Source organism: Acanthopagrus latus, chromosome 1 (assembly GCF_904848185.1).
Source record: "Acanthopagrus latus isolate v.2019 chromosome 1, fAcaLat1.1, whole genome shotgun sequence".
Taxonomy (NCBI): domain Eukaryota; kingdom Metazoa; phylum Chordata; class Actinopteri; order Spariformes; family Sparidae; genus Acanthopagrus; species Acanthopagrus latus.
In genome coordinates this window covers 33,451,112-33,463,959 of record NC_051039.1, presented here as the reverse complement: position 1 = coordinate 33,463,959, position 12,848 = coordinate 33,451,112, and the positions used below count along the sequence as shown (strand labels likewise).

Here is a 12,848-nt window from a genome sequence, read left to right as displayed (position 1 = left end):
GGTAAACTTTTACAAAGGAGTAATAGAAAGCCTCCTGACTAGAAGCATCACTAACTGGCATGGTTCATCAAGACCCAGGACAGGAAGGCTCTACAGTAGGTGATTCAAACCACCAGAACATCACTGGTACCATCCACAGAGCATCAGTGACACCAGTGAAGTGAGATGTCTGCACAGAGCCGAAAGATACTAAAAGACAACAGCCATCTAGACACATTCATTTCAAACCCCAACCCTAACCCTAATCCAAAGATACAGAAGTATCTGCTGCCATCCCACCAGACTACAGAGCTGCAAACATAGTTCAGTTTTTAAAAACTTTGTGATTACAAAATTACAATACATTTACCTTGTTATTATTTGTTGCCTGGTGATTGGACTCCAGTTGAATTCAGCTTAGAGCCACACCAACAAAGCTTTCAATACATTTTTGCTGGTATTTTTGTCCACACATCTGAATGTCCTTGTTGTTTTCTGTCCATTTGTCCATCCCTATAAGGACCTCTTGTGGGAGAGGACCAGGTTGGATGAGTCCATTGTCTTTATTCTGGTGTTGTCTTTGTTCTCTGGGTGCTGAGGCTCATGATAAAGGCATCTGTTCTCAGCTATCATTGGTCTGTTTCTGCAAGGCAGCTGAAGACAGAATCTTTCAGCACCTTCTGGTAATTCTCTCTCCTGATTCACTGCAGACTTGCGGATGTACATGAGCTGAGTATTAGAGAGGTTACATTCTTTTGTATGTGTCTTTATTACTTAATAGCTTTATGTATATGTGTATATTAACAGCGGGGTGCAGACACCACATATAACATTTCTAATATTGTCACTTCAACCAGGAAATAATCAGGAAGTTTGAGGATTCATAGAGTAGGTGAAACATTAGAAGTCAAATTGTTCCTCTAAAAAGGAGCTTTGGCATCAAATCATGTCAATATTAAAGCTTTCTAAAGGTGCAGTGCATGGACACTAAAACAAGAGTCAGCAGTTGTCCTGTCAGAGGAAGGCCATCTTGTAGAATCTGCTTTTTGGCTCCTCAACCAATAAAAAATCTCATACTAGTAATGGCTTTAGGAGCGATTTCATTATTAGATGCTTCCATGAAATTACCTCGGGTAGCCTAAGTTACATGGGGCCCTGCTTGGTAGAGTAGTGCTTCTAGCTGATAACAAAGGTATCTTCATAGTGTGTATGCTAAAGGCGACAAAGGGGGCAGGCAGCAAGGCAGCCAGTCTGAATCCTCCGTTTTCTACCATGTGATCCTGAAACCGGAAACAACTCAACTGCTCCAATCTGTGAGCCCAGTCTGTCAGGGAACTTGAAAATCTCTCAGAGGCCAGAGCTGGACGGTATGTCTCATTATCAAACAGTGATGAACTTAGCCCTGGTCCACGTCTTAGTCCCCTTCGTGCTCTGTGTCGTCTTTGCGAACACCAGTCTGTTTGACGAAGTTGAGGTGGGCTTGTCTTACGAGCATTATGCCGAGAAACGAGTTGATTATCTGCCTGCTTTCCTGGCGATGCCCTGTAACTGTGTGGTGAACCTGGGTTATGTCTTCATCGGACTGTACTGGCTGCTGTGGCCCAGAGGCGTCAGAGACACGGAGCCGGGCCGGTACATGAGACAAGTGTTCGCCTTCATGGCTGTCTTTTACGCGCCTGTGCAGTGGACGCGCTTGGCGGTGCTGCAGCGTGCTCCCGCCGTGCTCGACCAGTGGTTCACGCTACCGATCTTCGCGTGGGTCCCGGTGTGGATCGACTTCATTGAGCGGGGCCCGGTGAAGTGGCGCGGGTCGCACGCGGCTGCGCTTGAACTGGTCTCTATTTTTAGCTACGGCCTGGCGCTGCTGCACGCGCGCGGATTCGAGGCGGCGCTGGCCTGTCACGTCGCCATCGCGGTGTACAAGGGAGTGCGCGTGCAGCAGGAGCTCGGGGACGGGCTCACGCGGAGGTACCTACAGCTGGCGGTGCTGTCATGTGCAGGGTTCGTGCTGTTGAAACTGCTGGACCACTGGCTCGCACGGTATCGACTCTTCCAGCGGCTCACGGGACACTTCTGGTCCAAAGTGTGTGATGTGCTTCAGTTCCACTTCAGCTTCTGTTTCCTGAGCAGGCTGACACAGAGGACACATGAGATGGCTGCAGCGCAGCACAGTGACTGAGAAACCAGCTGGAATGAAGAGCCCTCATGATTCTGTACTTTGAGGAAAGTCTAAATGTTTTAATTCTACTGTGATGACAATATTTTCAAAGAATCCTCCAAATAGAGTTGATTGTTGCCTTGTCCAAAAGAAAGAAACAACAAAACCCCCACATGTTATATGGACCTATGAAGACAATACATAAAGCCAAACAAAGTTAAGGGCATGTCACATAGAGGAGTTACGTATAAAATGAAGAATAGAATTGGACATCAAAAAGTGAAATATGCCGTAATATATATGGTAGTTGTTCTGAATGTCCGATATCTGAGTCATAAAATTAAAAGAGTTTTTTATGTTGGAGTGCTATGGATGAATTGAGTAGTCTCACAGCCTGAGGAAACAATCTGCTCTGTAGTCTGGTGGTACAGCACTACTTTGTACACAACTTGTTTTACCATCATCTTTTGTCCACAGAGGCTGCCAGAATCAACACCAAAAATCTAGCTCCTCATTATGCAAATTGTGTATTTATGTATACACACACACACACACACTCTGACCATGTAGGCATTTACACACATTTAACTATTGATCATATTTTAGCATTTTATACTAGTTTATACACAGGACATCTTACTTTGTTGAATCTGTAAGCAAGACTGTTGTTGTTGGAAAGCCTATGGTGATAGAAAATACAGTTCATATTAGTGGAACGACATCTCAAAGTTAAAGGTCCCATATTATGAAAAACATGTTTTATCTGGTCTCTACATATATAAGCTGGTCCTCCCTGAGCCTGCCAGCTCCCAAAATGAGGAAAACAAGTGATTCCTGCATGGTCTCTGCAGCCCACACACTGGTAACACGGTGCTCCTACAGGCTGTTCAGATTCAGTTCCCTTTGTATTGTAACGAAAGGAGTCATTATCATAGGCCGACCTCCTCTGCGTGGTGATAGGAGATATCCGAAGGGAAGTTCGGTGTGTCCAGCAGTGAGACAGCAGTGTTTCACAATGTTGTCACTCAAAGCTAGACACACAAATAGCTCTGTTGTTGGTTGTAAAAATCAACATAAGTGCCTATATTTTGTCCCAGCCACAGAACAACAGAAGAGACAGTGGTTGCGTTTCATTTTTAACAACAACGTGCCGGCTGCAGTTCCTGTTAGCTTGTATTAGAGATGGGATTTATGGTTCTTTGAGGGGAGCCGGATCTTTCAAAGAGCAGTTCAAAAAACTGGCTCATTTGATTTTTATGTAGCACTAGCATTTTCAGTGTCAACGGAGACTTCATTGTCACTATTGCCTGAGCCAGCTGGCTCTCTTCTCACCTCTGTCACTTTCACTGTTGAGTGTTGTGTTTTCAAGTGTTCAGGCAAATTATTTGTTGAACCAGACTTAAAAGAAATATTTTTCTGACAAATATTGCATTTTGCTGTACTGTCTTCCACAAGAGAAAAGTGTATCCAAATGTTGCTCTGTTTCCTTTGGCCCATTTTGTCCAAATGTTGACGTCACGACACACGACAGACTGACTGTCCTCCTAAAAAGCTGGCTTTGCCTCGACACTGACCCTCGTAAAAGGATCAGTCCCAACCGTACCGGACCTAGCAACTGCACCCAAGCCACAGGTAAGTGTTGCCACGTTAGCATTTAAAGATGCAGGCACAGAAACAGCTGCTCTCAGTAGAGCTCACGTGAGTGACTTTTAGACAGCTGAAATTCAGGACCATGGATGGGTTTGGGCCAGTGCATATCGAATACAGTGTTGTTGGACCTCTGACAGCTGTGTGAAATTGATGAAAAACAGTATAATATGGGACCTTTAAGTTTACATTCAATATTCACAAATGCTACTGATGACATGTAATGCATGTTGTCATTTATTTTCACACCTAAGGTTAATCTTGATGTTCCATGATAGAGCATGTTCACATGTTCCCCAGGTGTGAAGCTCCATTTCACATGTCAGTGTTCATTTACATCATCTGAAAGACATGTGTCTCTATCATTTACATGATTACATGATAGAGACACGTGATGCTGCAGAGACATGTCAGCCAAGACAGCCCCACAACATCCAGAGACTTGAGGTACTCAGGCTGGATCTCATCCACCCCTGGTGCTTTGCCACTGAGGAGCTTCGCAGCTACCTCAGTTACTTCGGCTTCGGTGAGTCGTATCTGCCTCCCCCTCCACCCCCTCCTCTCCAGAGTCAAGGTTGCCAGAGCGGTTGGCGTACCAGGACAGTGCTAATGCTGCTAGCGATCTAAATGAATAATGTTATTACTCGACAGTTCAAAGTATTCGAAATGTCCATCCCCGTCAAGCTATGATGCTAACTTAGTTAGCCAAGCTTAACTTACCCTTCTAAGAGAAGAGTAACCAATTCTGCATCCGTTTTCAAATTCCTCTTAGCTTTCAACTGTCTCCACCCTTCAAATGCATCTCCCTCACTTTGCCTCAAATTATCTCATGACGTTTTTGTGATTCATAGCGAGATCTTTTAGAGATCGTTGCCTCTGCCATTGTAGTTCAGTTGTAACTGGCAACCTGTGGTTGCTCGGCAGCTGAGACTCTACTGACTGCAATGATTTGTAGAGGGTGGTGGGTGGCGACACATGCCGAAACATGATTTCAAAACATCAACATGATTTGCGGTCTGCAAAAGATTTTTTTAAATGCAAATATTTTGGCTGTATTGTTGTTGTTGGTGAGTTCAGTATGTTATATGAACATTATTCCTGAGTCTCTGTGACATATAAGGATGATTTTACAGCCAGTTGCTTTAGATTTCTTACATATTGTACCTTTAATAAAAACAAAGATGGAATTGGTTTCAAGCCGAATGTGACGGTTGCAGTGTGGGAGCACTTCAGATTTAAACTGAATAACCGTGGTGAACCACTTACAGGGTTCCAGACTGCGACCAAGTGGTTGCATTTTGTGACCAAAATTTGGGACAGTGCAACCACATTTTACATTTAGTCCAGTCCAATTTGCTGGTGTATTTTTTTTTTTTTACACTGGCATGTAACTTTCAGTGAACAATGGCAAAATAAACTCTCGCGATTCCACCAGATATGTGTCCACTGCGTGACATCTCCGCCAGCTCCTCTACCAGTCCTTTGGTCGGGAACACTTCGTGTTGTTGTTTTTATAACACATACCTGTAACTGTGGTACTGTAAAACCAGATCTGAGCCATAGCGCAGCGGACATGTATCTGGTAGAATCTCTGGTGCCAAAGTCAAATCCTAACTCAGAGGATGGGACCGAGTCCGAAGACACAAGTGTGGCAAAAAAGGGCAGAAAATACTGTTTTTGTGAAGAATTAGTGCTCAAATTTGACTGGTTGAGGTCTCAGAGAGACGAATTCCATGAACTGCAAATTTTGCAGTCGATACCTGCAACATGTGGGGAACATGAAATTTGCTGCCACTACACAGTTAAAACATAACACACTGGTCACTCACAGACAGTGTGGTTTGCTACATCGCTAAAGAGATGCAGCCCTTTAGTACCGTCGAAAAAGCCAGCATTTAGACAAATGCTGCAAACATTTGACAGCCAGTACAAATTGCCTGGGAGAACATACGTGTCCCAAACGGCAATTCCGCAACTGTACAGTGTGAAAGATGACATACTAAAGGGTTAGGTATATTGTTTTGGTTGTGTGTAATTCAAGTGCAATTTTTGCAAACAGAGACTGAGAGTCCTTTTTATTTATTGTTTCTGGTTGTTTTGTTTATTTATTTTGGATATTTAGAATGTCTTCTTCACATTCCAATTCCAGTGTTAAATATTCTTTAGAAATAAGAGTTATTGATCTTTGATAGGGTATACTTGCATTATTATGCCTTTATCATTATATTAGTTGAAAAATGGTCTCAAAACGACAATATTATTGTTTATTGCAATAATTTGTGGGACAATTAAATGTCCAGCAAAATGTGTTATCGTGACAGGCCTAGCTCTGTGAAGACATCTCACTTCACTGGTGTCACTGATGCTCCGTGGATGGTACCAGTGATGTTCTGGTGGTTTGAATCACCTACTGTAGAGCCTTCCTGTCCTGGGTCTTGATGAACCATGTCAGTTAGTGATGCTTCTAGTCCCACCTCCGAAGGAGCTTCTCTAGCATCCCTGTGGAGGCTGGGGATATCGAACCTTAATGGACGATGTTCAAAGCTTCTGTTGTTAAAGCTGCAGCTGCAGCTCCTGTGGCCATAGGGTCTTAGGTGCCTCAAGGGGCGGCAACCCTTGAACACCGTGGTGGACACCGGTGGTCAGGGAAGCCGTCTTGACTGAAGAAGGAGTCCTTTAGGGACATATTGTCCCGGGGGACTCCTGAGGCAGTTTTGGGGTACCAACGGTCCCGAAGGGCAGCAGCCGCAGCTGTGGCAGAAGCAAAGTAGCGGGTGTGGGAGGAGTTTGGCGAGGCCATGGAGAAGGACTTTCGGGCGGCACCAAAGCGCCTCTGGAAAACCGTCCGCCACCTCAGGAGGGGGAAACGGGGAACCATCCAAGCTGTGTACAGCAAGGATGGAACCTTGTTGACTTCAACTGAGGAGGTAATAGGGTGGTGGCAGGAGTACTTTGGTGACCTCCAGAATCCCACTAAGCCACCCTCTGTAATGGAGACAGAGCTGGAGGATGATGGGGTATCATCGCTGATTTCTCTGGGTGAAGTCACTGTGGTAGTCAACCAACTCCACAATGGCAAAGCCCCAGGGATCGATGAGATACCGCCAGAAATACTGAAGGCTCTGGGTTTTGAGGGGCTGTCTTGGTTGACACGCCTCTTCAACATTGCGTGGGGGTCGGTGGCAAATGGATGTGGTGGTCCCTCTCTTTAAGAAGGGGGACTAGAGGGTGTGTGCAAATTACAGAGGTATCACACTGCTCAGCCTGCCTGGGAAAGTCTACTCCAAGGTGCTGGAAAGGAGGGTCTGGCTGATTGTTGAATCTTGGATTGAAGAGGAACAATGCGGATTCCGTCCTGGCCATGGAACAACGGACCAGCTCTTTACTCTGGCAGGGGTCTTGGAGGGGGCCTGGGAGTACCCAGTCCACATGTGTTTTGTGGATCTGAAGAAGGCATATGACTGGGTCTCCCGGGAAGTTCTGTGGGAGGAGCTGCGGGAGTATGGGGTGAGGGCTCCCTTCTTAGGGCCATCCAATCTCTATATTCTCAAAGCGAGAGCCACATTTGTGTCTTCAGACTCGGTCTCATCCTCTGAGTTAGGATTTGACTCTGGCACACTACTGGGAGTGTACTATCAGGGAGAAAATAACACAGAGATTCTACCAGATATGTGTCCACTTCGTTACAGTTCAGATCCGGTTTTGCAGTACCACAGGTATGTCAGGGTTTCCTCTACATGTAATTAACTGTGGCGCACCGCCACGGCAAAATAAAAGCCGCCACGCCTTAAAAATTCAGTGTTTCCCATACATTGATTAATATTTCTGCCTTTCCAGTGCATACCGACGTTTCAGTCAGTCTCTTTTGTTTTCATTACTTTTAATGACTTCAGTAGCGCTAATTCAGGGCTGTATTAGTGAAGATAATAATAATTATATGGAGCTGTTTTCGAATCTGGAGCAGTGCACTTCACGTGCTCGGAGCCTCCTCCACTCACACACACACAGTGACAGATGGTGGGTCTGTGTGCCGCTCTGAAGCAGCCATGAATTAGTTACACAATGACAAAAATGTTGTCTATGACTGACTGTTATGGTGAGTTGAAGAGTATCAGAAACATCTGGTTTGTTCATGTATATTCACAAAAAAATCAGATTTCATGTAAAACCGTTGGCATAAATAAATCCACTGTTAAAGAAAGGAAATATTTTACTGTCGTCTTCCACCGCAGTCCTTGATGTTAAATAACATGTTGGATGTTTAGCTTGATAATTAGCTAGAGGATTAAAATGGTCACTTAGATGAGAGTCCTGCACGCGTCTTATTTTGCAAACCCGCACCCGCCCGAACCCGCCATGCTTAAAACCGCATCCGACCCGTTTTCTGACAGTATCACAAATTACATTCCATACTTGAGCCGACCCGCTGTAGCCTACCCACACCGGGAGGAAAATTGGGCGGATGCAATTTTTAAAAATGTAAGTAAGCCAGTATGGGGCATGGGAGTTCTAGGAGGGCACAAGCATGCATGAATGAGCCCATATGAAATATCAATACTTATCATTTGTGTCACTAATAATGACTGATGATAAGTTGAAAATGGCAATCATAAAACCCGATCCATCTCTCCAGACGTCTGTCCCAATCCACATCTGTGTCCGACACAGTACGTTATTTTTCACCTGTGCAGGACTCTGAATTAGATAACTCCTCTTTTGAAACAAATAATAAAAATAGTATTTCTTTACAATAGCAGATGAATCTTCATTCCAAGCCCATGCAGGGGAGCTCATGATGGCTGTGTGAGAGCATTGTAACCAAAAAAAGTGGCCTATGACATAAGTATAAATATTACAGTATGATGACCCAAACGCAACCCCCCCCCCCCCCCCCCCCCTTGCACCACAGTATCAGAATACTGGAGGAAACACTATATGTGTTATAAAAACAACAATAGAAAGTGTTCCCGATTGAAGGATTGTTAGAAGAGCTTGTATCTGTCTCTTTATTGAGATTTGTGCGGCGTCAACATGGGTGTTTTATTTTGAAATGTAACCGGATGTTACATTGTTGTTTTGGTGTCTGACTTCCTGTCTGCTCAGCTAAATTAATTCATTGCTCCGGAGGGCTTCAGGCTGCCGGAGCTGGGACTGAGCAGATACGCAGCACAGTGGACCTGCTGGAAGTTAACAGACTACAGTGAAACCTATCAGCTCTGCTGTCATGGCGGAGACGTCACGCAGCCAGTGGAGGTCCTTCCTACAGGTGACATAGGCACTTGCCTAGGGCGCCAAATATGTGGCACGAAAAAAATTGTGATTAAAATTATAACGTCTGTCTTTCTACAGTTTTTGCCATCCCTCTACAATACTTTGATACAAAATAAACTAAACATAAGTAAAAGAAATGGGGATTCTGACGTACAGCCCCTTTAGCTGTTACACGTCATGGTCACAACAGTCCAGAAAATGAAACGGCAAAAGCCATCCAGGGCGCATTCTCTGAAGCACAGAGAAGAAGAGTGGGAGCAATGTGCAAATGAGAAAGGTATGTCACTTTGATTATATAGTTTTTATATTCACTGAGCATTAATGATATAATCATGCTAGCTAGGAGTAACATCATGTCATCTTTACGGATGTAACGGTATGAATGTTTTACACTGTGGTAATAGTGACCAAAATTATCATGGTTATCGGTATACCACGGTATTTTTAAAATGTAGTCCAAATCCAAAACACTGCAAGAATGTATCAAAACTGTGCCAAATAGGTCACTGGCTTTTTGTGATGAGGCAGCCTGTTTTTGAAACGTGTCCTTTAATGTCTGCGTTACAGAGGTAGAATGAGATGTATTGGCACCAGCGCTCGATTGGCCAGCAGACCCTCTTTGTGAAAAAAATGAATATGTCATTATTAATTATTACTGTCATTGTTACTTAATGCTAAGGGTGCAGCCAACAGATCACAAAACTCACAATTTAGATCATATCACTTTTGTGAGAAACAGGTTGGATAATCCTCCTTGAACCAGCACCTTGTCGTGGTGGAGGGGTTTGAGCACCTGAATGATCCCAGGAGCTATATTGTCCGGGGCTTAATGCCCCTGGTAGGGTCTCCCAAGGCAAACAGGTCCTAGGTGACAGGTCAGACTAAGATCGGTTCAAAAGCCCCTAATGATAGACATAAAATCAAGGACGCATACATCGCCTGGATTAGTGTTACCGGGGCCCCACCCTGGAGCCAGGCCTGGGGTTGGGGCTCGAAGGCGAGCGCCTGGTGGCCGGGTCTTTGCCCACGGGTCCCGGCCGGGCACAGCCCGAAGGAGCAACGTGGGCCCGCCCTCCAGTGAGCTCACCACTTGCAGGAGGGTCCAGAAGGGGCAGGTGCGGTGTGATTTGGGTGGTGGGGGCCCCGGCGACCCAATCCCCAGATGGTGACTCTAGCCATGGGGACATGGAATGTCACCTCACTGGGGGGGAAAGAGCCTGAGCTGGTGTGAGAGGTTGAGCAGTACCGGCTAGAGATAGTCGGGCTCTCCTCTATGCACAGTCTGGGCTCCGGAACCGAACTCCTTGAGAGAGGCTGGACTCTCTTTTATTCTGGAGTGTGGGTTTGCTTATAGCTCCTCGGCTCAGCCACCATGTGTTGGAGTTTACCCCAGTGAACGAGAGGGTTGTTTCCCTGCGCCTTCGGGTCGGGGATAGGTCTCTCACTGTTGTTTCGGCTTATGGGCTGAACAGCAGTGTAGAGTACCCGGCCTTCTTGGAGTCCCTGGGAGGGGTACTGGAGAGTGCTCCAACCGGGGACTCTGTCATTCTTCTGGGAGACGCTCACATGGGCAGCGACAGTGTTACCTGGAGGGGTGTGATTGGAAGGAATGGCCTCCCCAATCTAACCCTTGTTACAGGACTTCTATGCTAGAGGAGAATTCGGCCGATAGTCGAACCTCAGATCCAGGAGGAACAATGCGGTTTTCGCCCGGGCCGCGGAACACTGGACCAGCTCCATACCCTCCGCAGGGTGCTCGAAGATTCATGGGAGTTTGCCCAACCAGTCCACATGTGTTTTGTGGACTTGGAGAAAGCATTCGACCGTGTCCCATGTGGCATTCTGTGGGAGGTGCTCCGGGAGTATGGGGTCGGAGGCCCTCTATTAAGGGCCGTACGGTCCCTGTACGACCGGAGCAGGAGCTTGGTTCGCATTGCCTGCAGTAAGTCAGACCTGTTCCCGGTGCATGCTGGACTCCGGCAGGGCTGCCCTTTGTCACCGGTTCTGTTCATTATGGACAGAATTTCTAGGCGCAGCCACGGGCCAGAGGGAATCTGGTTCGGGAGCCACAGGATTTCATCTCTGCTTTTTGCGGATGATGTGGTCTTGTTGCCTCCTTCGAGCCGGGACCTCCAGCAGGTCCTGGGATGGTTTGCAGCCAAGTGTGAAACGGCTTGGATGAGAATCAGCACCTCCAAATCCGAGGCCATGGTTCTTGACCGGCAAAAGGTGGCTTGTCCCCTCCGGGTTGGGGGAGAGCTACTGCCTTAGGTGGAGGAGTTTAAGTATCTTGGGGTCTTGTTCACGAGTGAGGGAAGGATGGAGCGTGAGATTGACAGGCGGATCGGTGCGGCAGCTGCAGTAATGTGGTCGTTGTATCGGTCTGTTGTGGTGAAGAGAGAGCTGAGTCGAAAGGCGAAGCTCTCAATTTACCAGTCAATCTACGTTCCTACCCTCACCTATGGTCATGAACTTTGGGTCATGACCGAAAAAATAAGATCCCGGATACAAGTGGCTGAAATGAGTTTCCTCCGCAGGGTGGTAGGGCACTCCCTTAGAGATAGGGTGAGGAGCTTTGTCACCCGGGAGGAGCTCGGAGTAGAGCCGCTGCTCCTCCACATCGAGAGGAGCCAGTTGAGGTGGCTCGGGCATCTGTTTCGGATGCCCCCGGGATGCCTTCCTCGGGAGGTGTTCCTGGCATGTCCCACTGGGAGGAGACCCCGGGGAAGACCCAGGACACGCTGGAGTGACTATGTCACCCAGCTGGCCTGTGAATGCCTTGGGATCCTCCCAGAAGCGCTGGAGGAAGTGTCCGGGGTGAGGGAAGTCTGGGTGTCCCTGCTCAGACAGCTGCCCCCACGACCCAGCCCTGGATAAGCGGAAGAAGATGGATGGATGGATGGATAATGAGATGAGGATATCAACATGTGGACTTTATAGGCAGAGGTGCAAAAGATGAGCATGTTACATACTGATGAACAGAAATAAGTATGTTGCATACTGATGGAATATTGTATCAAAAAAGTGTAAAATGTGGTTGCAGTGTCCCAAATTTTGGTCGCAAAATTATCAAGCTAATTTTTATTTATCGTACGATTAATTGATTTATTGATTATAGTGACAGGTCTATTCACCAGACAACTCTTGCTATCTCAGCAATGACAACCAACATCTAGTGCTTTTCTTTTGGAATTTCTATCAACTTTTGTTCATTCCTTTTTCCAGTGTACATATGTACAGAAGCCGAGAACAGCCATGGATTTTTCTTTTCTTTATACATTGTTATCTTGTGATAATGACTTATTATCTGATTATCTTGATATAACAAAGGTTGTTTTCTCGTGATAACAAATTAATTTAATTTGTTATCTCCATATAACAAAGATTGTTTTCTTGTGATAACGAATTAATTAACAATGTGTTCGTCTTGATTTCAACCTACAAGAGCTGCCACGAATAGCTTCCTTAGCCAGCTGTAGCTGTAGCCTACCAGTAAGTTACACTTCACAGTAGTTTGTTTGACTGGGTTTGTTTAGGGGCTACCGATTAGCAGATGAAAGGCTGACAAACTCCCATCTATCCAACTGCTTCAGCTAAGGTAACGTAAATGTAGGCTAACGTTAACTTAGCAATGTAATGTGTGAAAGGTAATTAAATGATTATTAATTCATTTAATATAACAGAACACATTATTAATTAATACGTATTAGGGCCCCGCCTAATTATCACGAGATAACAGTGCATAAAAAAAGAAAAATCCATGGCTGTTCTTGGCTTCTGTACATATGTACAC

General features: G+C 45.8%; 1 protein-coding gene across 1 annotated transcript; it reads left to right on the top strand.

The window, feature by feature from the left end:
- The first annotated feature begins 941 nt into the window (after window positions 1–941).
- On the top strand, window positions 942–2,514 carry tmem187 (transmembrane protein 187). The gene has a single exon (XM_037098786.1). The coding sequence runs from the start codon at window positions 1,349–1,351 to the stop codon at window positions 2,156–2,158; it is 810 nt and encodes a 269-aa protein (XP_036954681.1). The 5' UTR covers window positions 942–1,348; the 3' UTR covers window positions 2,159–2,514.
- Window positions 2,515–12,848: the final 10,334 nt, after the last annotated feature.

Excerpts from the sequence above, each read along its gene's own strand:
- tmem187 (XM_037098786.1), top strand. The coding sequence starts at position 1,349 with ATGTCTCATTATCAAACAGTGATGAACTTAGCCCTGGTCCACGTCTTA.